This window comes from Notamacropus eugenii, chromosome 1 (assembly GCF_028372415.1).
Source record: "Notamacropus eugenii isolate mMacEug1 chromosome 1, mMacEug1.pri_v2, whole genome shotgun sequence".
NCBI lineage: Eukaryota > Metazoa > Chordata > Mammalia > Diprotodontia > Macropodidae > Notamacropus > Notamacropus eugenii.
Window position 1 is genome coordinate 492,725,925 of NC_092872.1, and position 22,018 is coordinate 492,747,942.

General features: G+C 48.9%; 1 protein-coding gene across 2 annotated transcripts; it reads left to right on the top strand.

Annotated features, from left to right (window-relative positions):
- Positions 1 to 4,677: 4,677 nt before the first annotated feature.
- AJM1 (apical junction component 1 homolog) lies at positions 4,678 to 21,494 on the top strand. Of its 2 annotated transcripts, XM_072633031.1 has the most exons (3): positions 4,678 to 4,760; positions 13,864 to 13,949; positions 14,066 to 21,494. In XM_072633031.1, exon 3 carries the CDS (start codon positions 14,125 to 14,127, stop codon positions 17,125 to 17,127), a length of 3,003 nt encoding a protein of 1,000 aa, XP_072489132.1. In that variant the 5' UTR covers positions 4,678 to 4,760; positions 13,864 to 13,949; positions 14,066 to 14,124; the 3' UTR covers positions 17,128 to 21,494. The 2 variants fall into 2 exon arrangements, with proteins under 2 accessions (XP_072489132.1, XP_072489133.1); XM_072633032.1 differs by lacking the exon at positions 4,678 to 4,760 and having other exon boundaries at positions 6,326 to 13,949.
- The last annotated feature ends 524 nt before the right edge of the window (positions 21,495 to 22,018 follow it).

Consider the following 22,018-nt stretch of genomic DNA (forward strand, 5'->3'; position numbering starts at 1 on the left):
TTCCACCTACCACATGGGGTGATCATGGAGTTAGACTGAGACTAAAGTTGGCATTGGGAGGACTAGATAGAGAGCAAAAGAATGTCCAGACCTTGAGAGCACTAATAACATCTGGCTTTTTAAAAGTAGGGTAAGAAAGGTCCATTCCAAGGAACATACATTTAGGCCAACGCAGAACACCTCCTTCCTCCAAAGGAAAATGACAGGAATAGTTTTTGGTCTCTGAATCCAGAAAACTAGAATCAATGTGAGTGTTCCAAGCAGTAGCTAAAGCCCAAACTTGGACATGAGGGGAGTAAAAAGACCCTATCTAGCAGTCCCTTTGTAGGAAATGGTCCACTTAGTATGGATACAGTGGACCTTGAATTCAGTCCTGGGAACTTTAAGGAAATGAGCACTCCCACTCTAAACTCAGGCAGGGATGGGGATGTGTTCTTGGTTGATCCTCCAGGCTTCAGCATATTTCATGCATATTCATGATGTGTATAGAGCACTGTGTTAGGCACTGAGAAACATGGACTCCCAGAATTTGGCAGATGGGGACACAGCAGAACTCTAAAATAGAAAAAGAAATGTATAGGATAGAGGAGTACTAACTGTTCTATGGTATCAAATTGAAAACATTTCTCACTGAATTGTGGAGATGCAAGACTCCTTTTTCTCAACATTTGGTGACATAATTTGAACTTGACCAAGGCCTAAGATAATAGGATCATAGATTTTAGATTTTGGGACCTCAAAGGGCAAACTCTGTCCCAGAGGAAATTGTAATTTATCCAAGGCCACCTTGGGATAACTTCTAGAATCCATTGCAAAATCCTACTTTGACTGTCCATTTTCCCCAATATTTTGGTTTTCCCACAGAGTAGGTCTTAGTCTTTCATGAGGTAGACTTCTAGGACTAAGCTGAGCTCTAAAACTCTTGGCCCTATCCCTCCACTCTCTGCCAGTGTTTCTACCCAGGGCCCCCCCAAGGGCTAAAGATGGATCTTTGCTGAGAAGGGAGTCCTACTTTCACATCTTAGACCCTATATGTGCCCACTATTCCCTGTACTTTGATCCCCTCTACTACCACCCTTCTCCAAGGAACCTTTTTGCTAGCTGATGACAGAGTAGGACTGGGTCAGGAAGTGCCCTGCCCCTGTTTGCCCCTGTTCCACCCATCTTGCACAAGTTTGATGATTCCCTGGCATTTACCACCACCCACACTATGTTGCCATGGGAACAGTCACTAATGTAGGAGCCATAGCCCCACCTCCTCCAAGGAAGCAAGGGAAAGGGATCAGCCATGTGCCTCAGAATCTCATAACACACACACACACACACACACACACATCTAAAGGAACTCTGGGAGATGAAAAGAGTAGGACTGAATAAGGAGCAGGGGAACTGCTAGACCCTCTTAGGAAGCTTCAGATTAATAGTTGCTAAGCAACATGTTTCTTTCCCCTTCCCCTAATCTATTTTGGGGATGTGCCTCTGTAAGGAAGATCCAGCACCCCCTCTGAGGGGCTTTTATTCTCAGTGGACACAAGAAAAGGGAATTAAGTTATTCCCCTATTTTATCAAAGATATTTTGAATGTCCCTTGAAATCCTACCCTGGTCTTCCATCTCCCATTGTTTCCCATGTCAGTTTCTAGCATCCAGGGCTCAGTAGATACTATTAAAACCTCCCTGCTCTTTTTAGAAATGTCCCCCATTCAGAGTGCTAAGGAAGACAAGACAGACCAAGACCTCTTTCATCTTCCCTTCTAGGGCTCAGAGACTTGCAATAATTTTGTATGATGGGATTAATCCAGGTGATTTACAATTTTGGAATTTTTTTTCCTACCTTTTCATTGAGGAAGAAAGGCAAAATAGCTGTGAGATGAGCTTACAATGATGCAGAAGCTGTTTCCTTGTTCTCAGGAAGTCCCTAAAACGTGCAAGTTATAGCTAAAAATCATTATGTGTATGATTTGCAAAAAAATTGGTCTCATTACTTTATAGTCACATCACAAATGAGGTGACTCAACTCGATACAATGTAGTTACAAATCCTTTTACATGTTATTTGATCATTAAATTAATCTTAAGTACCCACTGTGTGCAGAGTACTACTGTACTAGAGGCTGGGAGTGAGAGATACAAAGTCTAGATAAGACACCATCTCTGAGTGGTCAAGTAAGGGAATAAGATGCAAGCAATTTATTAGATGCTACGTATGCAAAAGAGACGACAGAGGTGCTGTGTGAAATCCAAAGGCAAATCCTCAGGACAAGTAGTAGATTATAGGATTTTTAACAGATCACCTAGTCCAACCTAATTTTACAGATGAGCCTACTGCGGTCTAGGGGTTTTAAATTACTTGCCCATGGTCTTACAGGGAAGGGCAAGCTCCTCTATCTCTCAAACCAGCATTCTTCCCACTTCACCTTACCAATAAGAGGTGGTAAGTAGAATGATGTGCAGGGCTTGTATGCAAGAAGTCCTGGGTTATGAATCCTTTTTCAGACACTAATTTGCTGGGTGACCCTGGGCAAGTCACTTAACCCCTTAAAATCACTTTCCTCATTTGTAAAATGGAGATAATAGCTGCAACGCTTAACAGGTTTGCTATGGAAGTCATATAGGATGATGCTTTGCAAAGTCTAATTAGCTATGAAATCATCAGGTGTTACTCTCAACATTTTATAGACAAGGAAATGGGCCCAAAGTAAATGGAGACTAGAACTCCACTCCTATGTTCTTCCCATTCTACAGTCAGAGATGTCATTTCAATCAGAAGCCTTTCATGGGGAAAGTGTTTTGAGCAAAACAAAGCCCTTGATGACTGAGGGCAAGAGATGGGGCTCCAGGAGGCAGGAGGGACACCCCCATCTTCATAAAGTGTGGAACGTTGTGGCAAGAGGGGATAGGGATATGAGTCCTGAAGAGAGACCTTGGTTTGAATTTCATGTCTGGCACTGACAAATTGTAAATCATAATCTCTGAACCAGTTTTCATCTGTGAAATGGGGACAGTCATTTCTGTAGTACCAGGGCTGTTGGGAAGGTCAAGTGACACCTACATAGTGTTTTGCAAACTAAAAAGCAGTATACATATCATAAGGCACCTCCTCATCAACCAGATTCCCAGCTACCCTGTGGGAAGGGGCACTCGGTGGACTGTTGAGCACAAGCAACGGGGCCAGTGGGAGGCATAGGAGACTGCAGGCCATGGCTCTGGTCCCAGCCCTTAGTGCCACTTCCTAACGCGTAGCTCCATCTGCTCTGGTATTTATATAGGTGAGTTGTTAGCACCTTCTACCATGGATCAGATGAAACCACAGGGTGAGCTCACAAAAAGTGAACCAGAAAATTGGGGGTAGGGGAATTTATGAGGAAGAGAATAAGGCAAAGGGTCAAGGCTAATACCAGACAGTTCTGTGCACAGTATCAGTTCACTGATAGTAGCCTGTAGAGGGGGGCAATATAAGGAGATCCTGCTAAAGTTATTCTCTTCCGCTCCCCACCCCCAAACCACTATCCCATCTGCTCCCACCTTGGACAGGGAAACAAGATCCGTCTCCCCTCCACTTGTGGCCCTGCAGCCTCTTGCCAGAAAAACAGCCAGGATTCCTGTTCAGTACATACTTTGGCTCTACTCCTTGTTCAATAGGGCCAAGCTCTCCCACTTTCCTCCCACCCCCTAAAAAAAAAAATCACATTTATTCAAGATTTCTCTTCCTTGGAAAGAAAGTATCCATTTTTTGAGCTTAGTGGAAAGAACACCTCTGGAATCCAAGGACCTGAGTTAAAATCTCATCCCATGTCTATGTGACTTTGGTCCAGTTTCTTCATCTGTAAAAGGACATGGCTCATCAGATGGCCTCTGAGGTCCCTTCCAACTCTAGATCTATGATCCTTATCCCCTGCAGTGGACATCTTGAGGCACATTAGACTGAAGGAGAAAGAACTAATCTAACATAAGGAAAGAGGTATATCATAGTGAGTCATAGACTCACAGAACTAATGTTGGAAGGACTTTAGAGACCATAAACTCCAGGAGTTCTTAAGCTAGTATCCATGGGGTGTGGACAGATTTCAGGAAATCCATGAACTTGGAAAGGGGGTGGGGTGGAAAGTGATAGCTTTATTTTCACTCATTTTTCTTTTCTTTTGTAATCCTATGTGAAATATTCTGAAGAGATCCATAGACTTTACCAGACTTATCAAAGGGGTCATGATGCAAGAAAACTTAAGAACACCTGGCCTGGTCCAACCCCCTCCTTTTACATATGAGGAAACTAAATCCTAGGGAAGGGATGGTATTTGCCCAAGGTCAAGCAGCTTACAAGGGTTGTCTCAGGAGGGGATGGCAGCGTGGTGTGGGAAGGTTAGCCACAAAGATCTTTCTGACACGATGGCCAGGAAGAAGAAACATTGACTCGAAAACACATTTCAGTGGCTTTGGATGGCTCTCACCCAAACTGCCACTCGCCCACATCCAGACCCCAGGACTGACCGTACACGCGGCCGGGGACGGCTGGCCCACCTCACCTAACCCAGCTTTGGGCGGTCCCCGGATGCGCTGCCCCTTTAAGCACGGCCCCAGCAGCGGCCGTCGGGGGCAGCACTGAGCCGGGGCCCGGCCGGCGGGGCTGCCTCCAAGCTTCGGCTGGAGCCGGGGCGACCGCAGCGGGGCCGGGGCCGGGGCCGGGGCCGGGCCGGTGGTGCGGGGCCGCGCTGCCCCCCGGGCCGTCGTGGCAGCCAGAGGGCGCCCGGGCGGGGGGCGCCAAGGTAAGTGCCCAAGGGGAGAAAGCAAGTGGGGGTTGGGGGGAGGGAAAGGAATCCGCGCAGGGGACCCCAACCCTGAGCCCGCCTCCTTCTGTCCCCGAATGTCCTCCCGCGACCAAAGGGATGATGGTGAGGATGATGATGATGGGGGGGAGTCCCCAGGACAGCTCCGAGGGGAGTCTGGGGACGACCAGCCGGGGGAGCTGCAGCGCTAGAATGTGGGGCGACTCTGAGCTCCCGGACCTGTACAGCATGCCTCTTGGGGTTGCGGGAGGGAGGGAACAGGGCACCTACGCAGCCCCCCGAGACCAGCTTCTGCAGGAGGGGGGGGTGCCTCCAGAAAAGTCCCCTCCTCCTCCCCAGATCATACCCTTCCCAAATATCCCCACCAAAGAAGGGCGACTGACCCCCAAAGCGAGAGGTGGAGAAAGGGAACAGCAACTGGTTCCCGAACCTATAACATGCCCCCACCCCGGTTGAAGGAAGGGGTCCAAACAGTCCTAGCACAACCCCAAGGCCTAGCTCTTCCCAGGCTCTGAGTATAGTAATGAAAAAGGAATGGGGGAAGGGTAGAGATGGGGTGGGGAGGGGAGATCTGAGCAAAAGGAAGCCTCCCCAAGACCTTTTCTCCGCTTGTCAGAGTCTTCCCATTTAGGGGGGAGATAGATGGGGGCTTGAAACAGCCTAAAGCTCCTGTTTGAATAAGTAGAGTCCCCTGAAATCTTTAGTAGAGCCAGTCTTTGGCTCACACAACTGTTCCCCACCTCCCTCCAAGAATTGCCATTTTCTCCTCCTCTGACCTCTTTGGGGGCTGCATGCAGCCTGTCATACCATCCCACCACCACCCCCTACAACTTTTGGCAGGTGTGGCCAGCACCATGTCTGCCCTGTGAGTGAGATATGGGCAGAGAGGACAGGTATAAGAACTTTAGGGAAAGGAGCAATCTGGTCTTTAGCTCCCCAGGGCAAAGGGTTGAGCATCAGCTGGTGAGAAAAGAAACTCTACCCCCATCCCTTCTCAAGGTTGGGCTTCCCTGGACACTGCTGAACAAAGATGGTTATCACCAACTAGATAGGAGTCCTGGGACTGCAGAGGGGACTCCAGGATGTGGGGGCTGGCCAGGAGGAAGGGCCGGAAGGAGCTCTAGGTGTACCTGCAGGGTGGGGACTCTGCCATTACCAGAGGAGGGTCTTTCCTGAAGGAAGTCAAAAGGCAAATATCTTTACTACCTACCCTTCATTCCCAGCGGCATGTGTGTATATTGTATGTACCCCCTAGTTTCCATGGAGCTAGCTCATCCACAGAGGGACCAGCCCTTCAGATGCCAGTATCAGATAAGAAAGGACTCCCTCTCTTTTCTTCTGGGGTCTTCAGAAATAAGTACTTCATCAGAATGCCCCCACAGCTGATCTGGAAAGGGGTTAGCTCTCTTGGAATTTCTTTCAGGGCACTGGAGTGTTGAGTACACATTTATTATGTACCTACTCTATACAAAGTACTGCACTAGATTTTTCCTTCTTGATCTAAACATCTTTTTATTTGGGTCTGGGTAACTCCTAGTGCAGAAAATACCTCTACCAATGCAGATGTCTGCTAAGGTGATAAATCTGGTAGATGCTGAGATGCAATGACAAAAATGAAAGTCCCTGGTCTTAAGGAACTTCACAAGATCAGCAAGCAAGAATTTTTTTTGAAGTATTTTCCCTCAAGTAGTTTACACTATATTGGGAGGATACATATGCAGATAATTTGAGGAGGGTGAAAACACTAAAATAGACCAGGAAAAATTCCACTTAGAAGGTGGTACCTGAATTGCATCTTAAAAGCAGCATTCTAAGAAGACAAGGAAAGAGGCAAGAAAGAAATGCATTCTAGGCATGAGGAAGATGGGAAAAAATCTGTACAAAGACACAGAAATGGAGAAATGGCATGAAGTTCAGGGAATGGAAAGCAGGTCATTTTGTTGTAATGTATGTGTGAAGAGAGGCAATACGAAATAAAAGTTAAGCTGGGATCTGTATTGAGAAGAGCTTTAAATGCTAAGGGAGGGAATTAGTCCTCTCTCCTCGAGGCAATAGGGAGCCATTCAAGGTTCTTAAATAGGAGTACCATGGTCAGGCCTGTGCTGAAACATAGTTTTTGAATCTGTATGAAGGATGGAAAAGGGAAAGACCAGGAAGACCAGTTAGGAAGCTGAAAATAATCCAGGCAAGAAGGAATTAGAACCTCAGCTGAGGTGGTGGCCACATGAGAGGAAAGTAACAGATTCAAGAAATGTGAGGATAAAAGCAAAAATACTTGGCAACATTTGGAGGAACAGTAGTGAAGAGATTGAAGAACAAAGGGCCCCTCTAGGCCCTTTATGCAGTGATGGGAAAGGGGTAGAGGAATGGTAGGGATGGGTTTGGGGACCTGGGAGATAAATACATATGAAGAACCCCCCCTCCCAGGTCCTTTTCTCCTCTTCCAGGAGCATAGAGTCTGCCTATCTGCAAGGAGGAGAGATGGGTCTTAAAACAGTTAAGGTGATGAAGCTGTCAGAAGTGTTTTTTATGGAGGATGGGGAGGTGGGGAGAGTGAACAGAGACATCTCATTTAAGGACAAGTTAAGTTTTGGAAGCTAACAGAACATCCTGATGGAGATGCAGGAGGTGGCTGTTTGGGGACTAAAGCTCAGGAGAAAGAATAGGCCTGGCTATTAAGATCTGGAAGCCACCCACATAACCAGGTGGCAAGCAAATAACCTTAACAAGGAAGAGGGTAGATTAAAAGAGAGTCCACAGAGCCTTGTGAAGGACACTGGGCAATTTCCATAGTTAGGGAGCTGGACATGGATAATCCAGCCAAGAAAATTGGGAAAGATGCATCAGAAGGGTAGCAGGAGAACCAGAAATTGGTAGCATCACACATGTTAAGGGAAAAGACAAGAACAGCAACATGATGGAATGGAAAGAGCTTTGGAGTCAGAGAGCCTGAATTCAAATCCTGCCCAACACTTCCTTTCTGTATTATGTGGACAAGTCACAACCTCTCCAGGTTCTATCACCATGTCTATAAAATGAAGTTAGACCAGATGACCTCTAAAATCCTTTCCAAGAGAAGAGAGGGTGAATCATTCCAAAAGTTGCAGGAAAGGTCACAAACAACAAATCAGTAAAAGTCATTGGATCTAGCAATTAAAAGAAGTCACTGGTAAATTTGGGGGGAAGAGTTTCAGAAGAGTTTCAGTTGAGTTGTGGAGTCAGAAGTCACATTACAAGAAGTCACATTGTGGAGAAAAAAAAACTTTCTCTAAGAGTTTGGTATGAAATGGAATAAAGGCACAGGTCAATAGCTTGAGGGAAAAAGGGAGCTGAGTGAAGGCATTTTAAGGATGAGGAAGATCTGAGCCAATGGTAAACAGTTTCGATAAGACTGAAGATGAAAGACAGAGGGTGTTCCAAGGCTGGGCTTCTTAAACTTTTTAGTTTAAGAATCACTGTTTAAGGGACAAGCTTCCAGAGGTAATGAGGAGGGATTAGATCAAGCAATGATCTAACGAGCCTTGGAGAGATGGGCCAACATCTCAGGTAGACACTATAGCAAAAGAAGAGTGAATGGTGAATGAATGAGTGAAAAAACATTCACTAAGTGCTCCCTATGAACAAAGCACTGGGATATGCAATGGGGATACAAATAGAGAAGAGTGCTTCCTGCCCTCAAAGAGCTCACTTTCTAATAGGCAGAGACAACACATAAAAGTTTCAGCTGCAGCTCAGATGAAAATACCTCATGGTCCTTGGTACAGCTTCAAAACAAATGGTATTATGAATGTCTTCTTTAATATGTCCACTCACACAACATATACATTTCTGATACTAAAACATGTAACAAAGTGAGGATTTTGGCAGCAAGAACTCTCTTCCAGGTTTCAGTGGCTGTGCCTGATGAGGAAGCAGGGTCTTTGGCGCCTGCTGAAACAGTTGCCAGATTGAAACTCCACAAGTTGATTCCTGGATGATAGGAGGGGAAATAGTGGGCTGGGGTAGAAGGGAGACTACTATTCCCAAGACTGTTGAGTTCCAGACTGTTTTCTTCCAAAGTCTAAGGGGAAGAAGTAGGTGAGGGAGTGGCTGTGGTTTGATTTACCTGGCACAAGTGCCTTACTACAAGCTCCCTTGTCTGCCCTGCTGGTAGCAGTCGTTCAGCAGTTGGTGGAGGTGGCTCACCCCTTCCTCACAGGGTTGCTCCTCTGGATGATGACTTTGGAGGTTGGATTGGAAGCAAGGCCAGAGGTCTGAGAGGTGCTGCTTTTTCTGGGGCTCTTGAGCTTGCCAGCCCATCCATGGTGGTTAGTCAGTGGTTACTGATGATGTTCTAACAATTTGCAGTTTATTCTCCATGGGGCTGATCCCCATCCATCATGGCTTTAGAGGCCAGGCTCTAAGCAGGGTTGATGATAATAGAAGGCATTGCTATTCCCAGGGCTCTTGGGCTTAGGGTTCTGGACTGTCTCCATGAGGGTATCAGTGAAAGTAGTAGTTGAGGTGAACCTGACACATACCGCTGCTTGGCACTCTCCCTTGGGGATGTGATGAAAGGTTTGGAGGTGTAACAGATGGGCAAAAGGGGGAGGAATGAAATAGGAGACCTGAAAAGAGATTTTGCTGGAGAAGGGGGAAGGGAAGGTGGTGTAGAAGGCTTTAAGAGAAATTGGAACAGCCGCTGTAGGGAATATGGTTAATTATGGGAGAACAAGAGAATTACCATGCAGCAGAAAGGGTCTGGATTGGGATAGCAACATGAATTTGTAGCAGGTCCATCAACAAGGCTGTGTAGCTTCTAGCAGCAGCACATAACATCCACCCAAACAAAGCACTCAGCAGCATTTCAGCAAGATGGGAGTTTGATGATAGGACAAACCAGGACTGACAAAATATAATCAGACATAAGACAAGGAGCAAGGAACTGGAGAATAGAAGGCCATGAGGTTGAACTAGATACTCCAGGATCAATACTATGAATGGAGGAAAGTGAGGCCAGAGCAAGCCTGGAAGAGGTGGAGAGCCAGGAGGTGGTGGTAAGGATGAAGAATAGGACTGGAAGTAGTGGGGTCTGGGAAGAAACAGAAACATAGCTATGATCAGAAAATATCAGTTCCGGATGACGGAGGTGGAACAGCTCCAAGTTACGAGATTAACGCTATATATGGGTTGAGGTAGTAAAAGTACAATTCATGAAAGATAAGAAGGTTAATGAATTGGGAGGCAGGGTACTTAAGAGCGATCAATGTTTATATGTAAGCATTTACATGTAAACATATGTGTATACACATGCTGCAGATTTTTTTTAGCTAGCTTTTATAAAGAAACGTTAAGGCTTGCAAAGCACTTCACCAGTATTAGGTACCTAAGAGGCAGCTGGGTGGTGCAATGGATAAAGTACTTGGCCTGGATTCAGGAAGACCTGAGTTCAAATTTGGCCTCACTTACTAGCTATGTGACCCTGAATAAATCACTTAACCTCTGTCTGCCTCCGTTTTCTCAACAGTAAAATGGGGATAATAATACCTACCTCCAAGGTTGTTGTGAAGATCATAGGAGGTATCTGTCAATGCTTACCACAGCACATCTGTTAGTTGTTATCTCATTTTATCCTCACAACTATTATTCCCATTTTGCTGATGCAGAAACTGAGGCAGAAAGAGATTAAGTAACTTGCTGAAGGTCACACAGCTAGGATTTGAATTCAGGCCTTCCTGAATCTAGGCCTGGCACTCTATCCTCTGTACCACCTAGTTGCCTCAGACAGTTCCATGCCTGAACACTTTCTCCTGTGGGTGCCACAGCCTGTGAGTATCCGCTTCTCCGAGTTAGTGGTGGCGGCCTGATTTCGGACACACAAAATTGTCTATTCATCTTAAAATGGATCCATGATCTCATCTGTCTGTGATCTTATCAGTGCATGCTACCTCCACCAGTGCAGATTGCACCTGCTCTGTATTCCTTCCTATTCTATGCATTTCTTGTCCACATCCTGTCATTAATTCACCATAAGATATTCACTGTACCTAGAACTTTCTCGGACATGCTCAATGTTTTGTGGCAAAATAGCACATGACCATTCTGTTATCCCTAACTCTCATTATACAATTTGCTCACCCCTTTTCCCATCACCTGTATCCCTGCTGATGCATGTCTTTACTGTCAAGTGTTACGGTTTGCTCACCTAACCCCTTGGGTCTCCAGCAAGTTTGACTCTTCTGATAAGATATGCCATCGTTCCCATGTCTGGGAGATTATCAGTATAAAAAAATATGGCTCTACTAATAATTTGCATTTCCACATCACTTTTAAGTGTGGTAGAAGGTTCTGTCCTCACGTCCACTGGGATTGCATCAGCGTAGTGCCTCCCAGTGAAGAAAGCTCTTACTATCAATACACATGGGGAAATCTGGGGGCAGCTTTCAGAAATGTCTGTAAAGTAGTGGAGTTAATAGTGGCAGAGTGACTTTCCCAGGGTCACACAGTGTATCAAGGGGAACTTGGGTCTTTGACCCAAAACTGGCACATTATAACAGGGCCTGAATGTTTGTTCAATTTAACAGTCCTGTGAGGTGGGTAAGGCAAATATCCTCAGTTTGCAAATTTTGTAGACAAAGGGCTTCAGAAATACTAAGTGACTGAGCCACAGTCACACAGTTAATAAATGTCACTTCATGCTCTGTCTTTCTGCTTGTCTTTGCATTTTCAGCACTTAGTACGATACCCAGCACATAGTTAAGTGCTCAGTGCTTAGCGTTTTGTTTTGCCTCTTGACTCTTTAGCTCTACCTTCAGTTACTTTCCATGACATTACGGTTTATCCCAGGATGGTAGGGCGTTACGTAGGCCACTCAGAAACTGATCTAGTTTTGATCCCTAAATATTCCTTTGGCCCTTGAGACCACTTTGTTTAGCTCAAGAGAGAAGTGTGAATTGGGGTATGTTGCAAATATGTCAGAAGGTGAATGGAGTGTGAATATTCCCCTGGCATTTCTCTAGCTACATGTATAGGACCACTCATACCATCTCAATCATTTGGATAATTAAAGGAAAATTGGATTTGTTAAAAAAAAAAAGGGGGGGGGGGGAGTTGTGGAAGGAGAACTTTTTCTGACCAAATTAGCATAGCTTCAATTAAACTAACATACATGTTCAGCTCACTGTAATAGATCATGGGGAAACAGATGATAACAATATAGTAACAGCCTTCAAGGAGTTTATAGTTGAAAGTTCTGTCTGGTTGCTGAGAGTATTTGGGGCTATCTGTGCTATTTAAGGTGGGGAACATTCAAATTTAGGGATTATACATGTTTCCCTTCACCCGCATTGTGATTTGGTCCATTTTGAGCTCATCTATGTTTGGGGGCAGGAATCATGAGTTGCTAGGACACAGTCCTTTTGGGTAGCATGTCTTAATGTATTCCAGCCTTGATAGGGGGGAGTAAGTGAGCTATATTTTCATGTTGCACATCTTTCTATGTGTTAGCACTCTCATTTGAAATTATATGGGTGGTCTTATGAATATGTGACCATATGATAATACAAAGATCTAGAGTTAGAAGGATCCAACCCAACCCCATCATTTTTATAAATGAGGAAACTGAGAGCCTGAGAGGTTAAGTGAGTTGCCCAGGGTTGCACAGATAATAAACAGAGCCAAGATCCTAATTTGCATCCTATCATTCCAAATAGAGTCCTCCTTCCACAGCACCACATGTTAAGTGATTTGCCCCCATTATGTGTAAGTGGGACTTGAACCATGGTCTTCCTGATTGCTTAGCCATATGTCACTGTAGAACCTGAAAATGTGGAGTACATATTTGTGACCATGTCATGCTCTCCGTTTTACAGCATAAGTGAGCCAGGGAAAGGGTTCAAAGGGATCTAGAAATCTATCCTGCATCTTTGTGCCCTTCTCCCTTCCATCATAAAGTCACAGCTCTATGACTGGAAGGCATCCTAGGCCATGTGGCCCAATGCCATCATTTTACAGTTTTAACAGAGATTTAGGAAAGCTAAAGTGACTTACTGGGCCAAAGTCAAAGAAAAGAGTAAGCCTCAGAGGAAGGATTTGAACCTATGTTCTCAGACCCTAGAGTAACTCCTCTTTTCCACTGTACCATGATGTTCCAGTCCCACATCTTCATACATTCAGCATGCATGCTCTCTGAAATAGAATTAGCTTTATACTACTTGGCCACACAAAGGAATGCTGGTGGCAGTGGGAGGAAGTTGCAGACAGGAAGATTTCAACTCTACAAATGGGGGAGGTGTATTAACAATTAGAGCTGTAAAAAAGTGGAATGGGGAAGGGGGAGGTTCACTTCCTTATCAAAGGAGGTCTTCAAGCAAATGTTCCTGAAGATGTTGGAGAGGAGAGTCCTAAGAATCACAGAAGAATCATTGAAGACATCTGAGGCTCCTTCCAGCCCTAAAATTATGTTTAACAAGTGCCCATGATTCAGGGACAAGAGAACTGGTTTCTCTGTGATTTTTTAGGAGTCAGTCTTAGGATTTTATATTTTATATATAGCCAAAAATCACTCATCACAAGGCCTATCCCATATAGGACCATTAATGAATACTCCCCATCCCATAACCAGAGTCCAGTAACCATGGCAACACCAACAGCAAATTCTTGAGTGGGAACTCCCTGCTGAATAGCTCAGCTCTTAAAAAGCTTTCTTCACAACTGTGAGATAGGTGGGGAAAGAGTTATCCCCATTTTACAGATGGGGTAACTAAAGAGATGGCTTGCTCATGGATACTGATCAACTAGTGAGAGGTGAAAACTGAGTGGAAACTAGGTTTCCTGACCTCAAATCCACTTAGCTTTCCCCTGCACGCTCCAATGACAGGAATTGGTCTCTCTTAGCTGCGTGGAGGGAGCTGTGCCAGATCCTGTGACAGGGATTTATCCCAAGTCCCAGATGGAGAAACGGTTGTCAGTAGCCAAGAGGTGGACAAACCACTAGGCCAGAAATTTGCTCTCCGACTTCTGGCTGTTTCCTCGGTGGGCGGGATAGTTGCTGCCAAGCTAAGCTGTCCCAGGTGTCCAGCTGATTCTTGGGTCCTTTCTCCAGGTGCTGCTAACCGGCAGGAATGGAGCTTCGTTCAAGCAGTCCACCAGTATCAGGCAGCCAGAGCCGCTACAGCACTACCGTCCCAGGTAACGCAGAGTTACAGAAGCCATGCCCTTCCCAATTCCAATCCCTCACAGATCCTAGGCTTAGGGGAATCAAATCTCCACCTCTAACTTTGCCTCCCTTCCCCACCCCTCCACAGGGCCAGAATCCCCCGAGGCCGTCTGAGACGGAGCCGGTGGCGTGGGCGCCTCTTTTAAGATGACCCGAACAGACCCACCGGATCTGCTGGTGTCGACCGTATACCAAGACATCAAGGTGGCCGCCCCGGGCCCCGTAGCCAGTGGCCCGCCATGTGAAAGCCCAATGTCCCGGCCCGCGGCTCCCGCGCCTTTCAACAAGCGCCACTGCCGCAGCTTTGATTTCCTAGAGGCGCTGGACGGGCCGGCCATGGAACCCCGCGGTCCCGAACGGCACCAGCAGGAGCCGCCCCCCGTGGCGCAGCGGTACGGACCACCAGGCCCTGAGCCTGCTCGGCCCCGCCACCGCGGAAAGGATGGGGAGCCCAAGCGCCGGGCCCGCTCCAAAAGTGCTCCCAGGGCTAAGACCAACCTGGTGCCCGCGCCCGCGCCCGCTTCACCCCCAGTCACCCGGAGGGGCCGCGAAGCGCAGAGGGCTGCGCCCCGCGAGCAGCCTTCTCCAAGGCGAGAGCCCACCTACCCAGCCATGCGTGCGTTGGCCAACGAACTACACCCCATCAAGCTGCAGCCGCAGCGCAGTAGCGCTAACCGCATTTCTCCCCTCTGCCCTGCCAGCCGCTGCGTTCCGCCACAAGAGGAGCCCGCTCGGGCCCCGGCCCCGGCCCCCCACGTACGCTGCCGCGTAGATATTAAGCCTGATGAGGCAGTGCTGCAACACGCCGCCCGTGGGTCCCGCTCTGTGCCCCCAGTAGAGAGCCAAGCCTGGGCACGTGTACCCTTGCCCCCCCGGGGGCTCACAGTGCCTGGGCCTCGCCACGTGATACTGTCGCGCACGCCCACGCCAAGTGACTCCTACAGCGGGGAGCCACGAGCGCTATACTGCGACGGTCCCTTCCCCGGGCCGCCCTCCCGCGACTATTCTGAACGGGGCTGCCCCCCTTTCGCTGCCCCGCCCGGCCCCACTAAGTTCTTCTATACAGAGGAGCCCAGCGGCTACCCAACTCTGCCAGCCCAAGCCTTCGACAGCTATGGTGCCCGCCCCTATCCCGGGCACGGCCTCCAGTCCTACTACTCTGAGGAACCTCAAGGGCCCAGCCCTCCACGGGGCTACTACATGGAGGAAACCCGGACCTACCCTATCCAGGAGCCCCCCACTCGTTCCTACTACGGGGAACCCCCCCGTTCCTATGGTCCCCGCTTTGGAGATGATCCCCGCTACACAGAGGATTCTCGAGCCTTCTCTTCCCGCTTTTTCTATACTGAGGACTATACCAAGTACCGCGAACGAAATGCCCTGTCCAGGACTTACCCGTACCCCCGAGGGGGAAACCAGTCCTGGGGAGACTGGCAACCCCTCCCCTATCGCACGCTACAAGTTGCCCCTCTACCGCCTCCCGGCCCCGGGGCACTGCTATCCTCTTGGCACGGAGGCACTGGCACCAGCCCACCTCGGCTGGCCACAGACAGCCGCCACTATTCTCGCTCGTGGGACAATATCCTGGCGCCTGGCCCACGCAGGGAGGACCCTCTGTGCAGGGGCCGCAGTTATGAAAACCTGCTGGGCCGAGAGCCAAGGGAGTCCCGGGGCCTCTCCCCCGACGGCCGGCGGCCTCCGGTTGTGGTCAATCTGTCCAGCTCTCCCAAGCGGTACGCGGCTTTGTCACTGTCAGAGACGTCCCTGCAGGAAAAAGGCCGGGCTGGGGAAGGACCGAGCCGCGCCTGGTACGTCACCCCGGAGATCACCATCACCGACAACGATCTGCGGGCTGCCGAGCGTCGGATCGGCGGCTGGGAGCACCTCGGAGGCCGCCCTCCTGCCCCGGCCCCTCGGCCCCCTGCTCGTGACGGCCCCGCCTCGGCTCGGCAGCGCAGCCTGGAGCAGCTGGACGAGCTGATCACCGACCTGGTCATTGACTCCAAGCCCCCCACGGGTTCCACACCCCCGGACAGCGACAGTCTGGGCCGCCAGCTGCGCCAACTCCTGAGCGACGGGCAGACCCGGGGACCACCTGAGCCGGAGCTGGGGCCCGAAGCCGAGGCCGAGCCAGAGCCCGGGTCGCCCGCCAGCCCGGATGTCCCACGCCGGGACGAGACGGCTGGCGGCTCCCCAGAGCTGAGTGCGGACGAGGACGACCTCATGACGTGCTCCAACGCCAAGTGCCGCCGCACCGAAACGATGTTCAACGCCTGCCTCTACTTCAAGTCCTGCCACAGCTGCTACACCTACTACTGCTCGCGCCATTGCCGCCGGGAGGACTGGGACGTGCACAAGGCCAGCTGCGTCTACGGCCGGGTGGGCAGCGTGTGCCGCCACGTGCTGCAGTTCTGCCGCGAGAGCCCGCCAGTGCACCGCGCCTTCTCGCGCATAGCGCGCGTGGGCTTCCTGTCGCGCGGCCGCGGGGTCCTCTTCCTGGGCTTTCCCAGCCCGGGTTCGGCAGAAAACTTCCTGCAGTTTGGCCTGGAGAGCCTGCTGATGTCGCCCACTTACTTGTCCCTGCGCGAGCTGGGCGGCTACGCGGACCCGCTGGGCGGCTATGGACAAGAGCTGCAGGCGGCCGGGCGCCAGTACGAGCCGGCCGAGTGCTTCTTGCTCAACGTGACCGTAGCCGTGGGACCCGACGTGCCGGCGCGGCCGTCGCCCAAGAGCCCGGTGCCCACTGTGCGCAAGTTCGCTAAGGTGGCGCTGGCGACGCCCGGGAGTCCCGAGCGACGACGGCGCGCGCCTCGGCGCGAGCCCGAGATGGAAACGCTGATCCTGACGCCCCCGCCGGGCACCGCGGGCCTGGGCCAGGAAGGCGAGGCTGGGCGGCGCGCGCGCGAGGTGGCCTTCATCCACATCCAGCGCGAGCTGCGTCTGCGGGGGGTCTTCCTGCGCCACGAGTACCCGCGAATCTATGAGCAGCTCTGCGAGTACGTGGAGGCCAATCGGCGCTTCACTCCCACCACCATCTACCCCACGGACCGTCGCACCGGCCGCCCTTTCATGTGCATGATCATGGCCGCCTCCGAGCCCCGAGCCCTAGATTGGGTGGCCAGTGCCAACCTGCTCGATGACATCATGTGACAGCCCCTGCCCTCTCCCTCTCACTCCCTCTCTCTCTCACACACACACACGCACACGCACACGCACACCCCACCCCCTCCTAGGAGCATTAGGTTTTGGATGCGTGTCTCCAACCGCCTTGGATTCCCAACTGCCTTTCTAGATTGGGCCTCGCACCCAACGGCCTCTCCTAGCCCATACTCCGTCCCACATCCCGACCAATCCCTGGTTGTGGCCCCGCCCTCAATTAGCCCTTCTTGCCTTTGGTCCCGCCCCCAGGCTCCCCACTCCTGGCTGTGGCCTGGTCCCTAACCTCTCCCACTGGGTGTGGCCCAGCCCCCAACCTCCTGTCCTGAGAGGGCCCTGCCGGGACCATTCTTGGGTTTGCCTCCTTTCCTCATCTCCTCTGCTTAGTTTTCTCGTCAGTTGACCAACTCTTTCCACCCTCCTCTGCTTTCGAGGTAGACCGATGGTGTAGGGGCTGGCCCGGGACTCGCCCTGCTTTTTCCTTGCTTCTGAGGGAAGTGCGTAGGTGGGAATGCAGAGGGTCCTTGCTTTGGAGCAATTCCGGGAAAGTACACCGGCCCAGGCCACTGTCTGCCCATCATTCTTTCCTACTCCCAGGCCACTCTTTATCCTTTGCTTTCTCCAGTCTCTGCGGGTCACCACCACTCCTAACAAAAAGAGGAAATGAGTCCCTTACCTGGGATGTGAAGGTCACAGGCCCAGGGTGAGGAATTTGTTCCTTTCCTTTTCCCCATCCCCACCAACAGGTGCTTTTCCATGCCCACTCATCATTCCCCTTCTGAACTTCTTTGTTAACCAAAGCTACAGTTTAGTCACTTTAAATAGCCTTATCCTACTCAGGTCATTCCCAAGTAGGATTTGGAGAAAGGCCTCCAGTTTCCTTCAAATTGAGAAGACGTAGACTAAGTTCCTGCCTTTTCCCTGCTGTCTACCCCATTCCCTTAGATACCCCACCTCATCTGGATTCTAAAACTGGACTTTCAATCATTAAGAACAGAACTAGGGCAAAGGGTGCAGGGGAAGGCTGGTGCTAGGCAGGATCTGGATGCACAAGTTCTGTTACTTTAGCTTCCCTACCCCTGCCTTCCCAACCCATTTTACAGAGATGTTGGGTGTGTGTGTGTGTGTGTGTGTGTGTGTGTGTGTGTGTGTGTGTGTGTGTGTGTGTGTAATTGGGGAGAGGGGAAAGCAGGACCTAACCTGAGACTTTTCTGTCTTTGGAGAAAAATGTTGCCAGGTCTGAGGGAGGAGATAAATGTGCCTGTTCGTATATTTGTGTACACATCTGTAGGTAGGGAGCCTGTGCCCCAAGAGAGTGGGCAGGTGTTCACATACTAGATGCCTGTGGTTGGGTATATTGTCACCTTGAATTCATGATCTTTGAAAAGAGTTTCAGAGGGAAGAAAGCTGTATAGACCTCCAGCTTTATTATCCAATGATAAGCCATATTCCTGCCCCTAAACACCAATTCCATTCTCTAGCCCCAAGAGAAGATAATGAAGGGAAGACAAGGTCACTGTGCCATGTTAGACACAGGAAATGCTGCTGCCTAAATGGCTGGAGGAAAGCAGGCAGGACTTTCCCTGAGCTTCTGGAATGAGAATGTCCATGCCCCAACTCTCCCCCTACCATGTATCAAACATATCTCCTTTAGGCAGAGCCCTGTCTTGTGAAGAAGGTAATATAGTTCCTACTATCTTAGGAAGCTCCTAGTCTGATAATGAAGCTAGGATGAGCACATACATAACATTAATATATTTATTAGAATACATTTATATACATATATATTAGAACTTATAATTTCATCAGTGTGACTTCACAACTGATATAAATCACAACTTCCTTCATACCTTAGTTATCAATCTTCAAGAGATGCTGTGACTGAAAAAAAAATTCACCTGACACTCAACTTCCTGGTGATGAGGCCTTCCAAATTTAGCTAGACTGGTTCTCAGATGACAGATGTATATAGGCCATTGCCAGGGCTGAAGTTGTACAGTAAGTTAGTACCAGCCAAGGCTTGTATTCTGCTAGCATAACCTTTTTAATACGGATCATCTGAATGTCATAATGAGGCAACAGAGGATGACTTTACTGAAGAATGTATATGTGCATATAAAAATATATGCACAAACACATTTGACCAACAAATATTTATCAAGCACATACTGTATTCAAGGTGCTGTAGACACAAAGACAAAACAAAACAGTGCCTGACCTTAAGGATCTTATATTCTATAAGTGGAAGTGGGGGGTGAGGAGGGAGACAGGGATAACATGTTCACAAGTAAGATAAAGGCAAGCAAAGCAAGAAAGGCTTAATTTACCAAAAACAGAGGAGAAGGGAGGCATGGCACATGAGCTGAGCCTTGAAAGAAAGAAGTCTGATGAGTGGAAATGAGGTAGAAATACCTAACTTCAGCAGAACAGAGATACTCCAATTTAGAGTTATTGGGAAGAAGAGGAGAATATGGGAAGGAGAGATTCTCGAAGAGAATCAAAGGATGGATAGATAGATGCAGGAATTAGAGCAAGGCTATGGGGAAAAAAAGGAAAAGAGTAGGTAAGCTTGAAGTAGTGAGGAGAGGCTGAGAGTAGTGAGGGTGCCAAAAGGACATTGGTCAGGCGGTACACACTAGTCTCTCTCTGGATCTGAACGTTCACTTGGAAATGTGTGTTGCAATAAGGTGGAGAAAAGGGGGACGTTTCCTGCTATTAATGTTCATGAGATAAGAAAAAAATACAAAAATCTCTACATAGTAACATAGATACCAAGGATATACTCAAGTGCTAATAAAATATCACAAGATCAGTATAAGGTGAGATTAGTCAGGTAATGCTTTCTGGAGGAAATGGGATTTGAGTCGATTTAGGCCAAACAAGGGGGTCACGGACTGACAAAAAAGAAGAAAAAAGCATTTCAAATCAGGAAACACCAAGAACAAATGCACAGAGATGAAACAGGCTGGAGAGTAAAAGATGGGAATCAGAAGTGACATTCTAAAGTATTAGAGCTGAGACAGCAAGCTGCTTTGCTAGAGTGGAGTGGAAAGTTTATAGAAGGCGATGGAGTGAGGGGAGATGAGCAGGGCCTTTAAAATCATGCTGAAAAGTTACATATGATAGACATACACAAAGAGATTTTTTCTGTGCCAAGGTCCATATGCCTTCATTTAGATCTTGTTGTGTCCTCTAGGACCAGGCCTCTCTGAATCTGTTTTCCCAAGAGTGACATGGGCCCATGGGTCAAATTCCTGTGTTCCAAAAGATGCAATTAGATTGGTAATTTCTTCACTCTCACCCCTTGGGGATCCCAAGTTTCCTCCTCTCCACTCCCCTCCCACCCAAGCGGTATCTCTCATTCCCAGGCATACAAGCAACAGGATCCATGTGGAGTGTAGAGAACTATGGCAAGGTCTCCCTTCAGGTCATTTTGTCCCCTCCCAAACATGGTCCCAGACTTAAGTTCACTCTTCCTGTGTGTCCCCACACATATCTCTTCTCTGTGTCTGTATTGGGAGAAGGGAGCACTTCTGTCTTGTCCCATCCTCAAATCTGCATTAATCTTTCCCAGTCCTTTGGAGCGACAGACTGCTTTGGGCCTGAAATTCTCCATCATGAAAGCTGCTTCTAGGGGTGGGGTGGGGAGAAAGCTGAATTAGAGAGGCATCACGACCTTGGAGACAGGGAGTGGCTTGGAATTCTATGTATTTATGGCTAGGGGATGAATAATGAAGTGGGGTGGACTCTGGGGACCTAACTCAGATCATCTGTCTCTAAGCTGCTCTGTTGGCCTTCACTCCACTTGGTCTCTTCCCTTTATGCCCTGGCCGCGAATCTCTTCCCCGCCCCCACCTTCTTCTACCACTCTGTCCAGCTGGGAGAAGAGAGGAAAATTCCCCTTCTTTCCCACTACTGGTGAGGGAGGAAGGGCACAGAAGAGATTTATGAGCGTATATCCTTCCTATTCCTGGTTTCTTTTGCACCATCCCGTGTTTGCACGGCGGCTCGCAGCTCCTTCACCTCCCTGCCACTTTTTCCCGTAAATTTAAGTTGCACCAAGGAGCCGAAGGAGGAAATGGGCTCACTGGCCCCGCTTTGCCACCCCCTCTGTTTGGCTATAGTCAACCCTCCCCCCCCCCCCATACACACCCAACGCCACGGGATCCCTAACTCCAGCCCAGGATATGCTCCGTGCATGAATATTTCGTTATCATGCGTGGAATGCTGCGTCCTGTTCATACCCTTGAACGGGGTCCTCGGAGGCCGAGAGGGGGAGGATGGTTCCCTGAGAAAGGAACGATTATTTCAGAGGTGGTTGGAGTTCCTTCAGATAATCATAAAATAGAACTTGAATGTAACTTGACTGCAGCGTCTTTTTGCCAGGGATGGGAAGGAGGGAACTGGCAGACGGGGAGACAGTACCCTGGACAGCAGTCCTATCCAATTCTCTCCCAGGAGGGATGGGAGGGAGACTTGATGGACTGAGAGGAAAGGAAAGAGAAAGAATATCACAGCTGAAAGAAATCTTAGTGAAATGTTTCCCCTATAGGGAACCAAGGCTCAGAGAAAGTAAGGAGGGAAAGAGTGGTAGAATCGAGGTCCCCTGAAACTCAGCCCACATCAAGGCTTCTGAGGTGTTTTCTATCTACCACAAAGCACAGCTATTATCCACCCTCCCACCCAGCCACTCTACTCCCACTTATTACACTCTAAGTTCCTTTAGAACAGAAATAGATCTTACTTCATCTTTGTATCCATAGAATGCTTGTTCCATTAAACCCATTTCCCACACCCACTCACAAATACATCATGGAAAGAACAGTGGAGTTGGGGTCAAGGAACCTGGGTTCAAAACCTGACCCTAATTGTTACTACCTTTGGC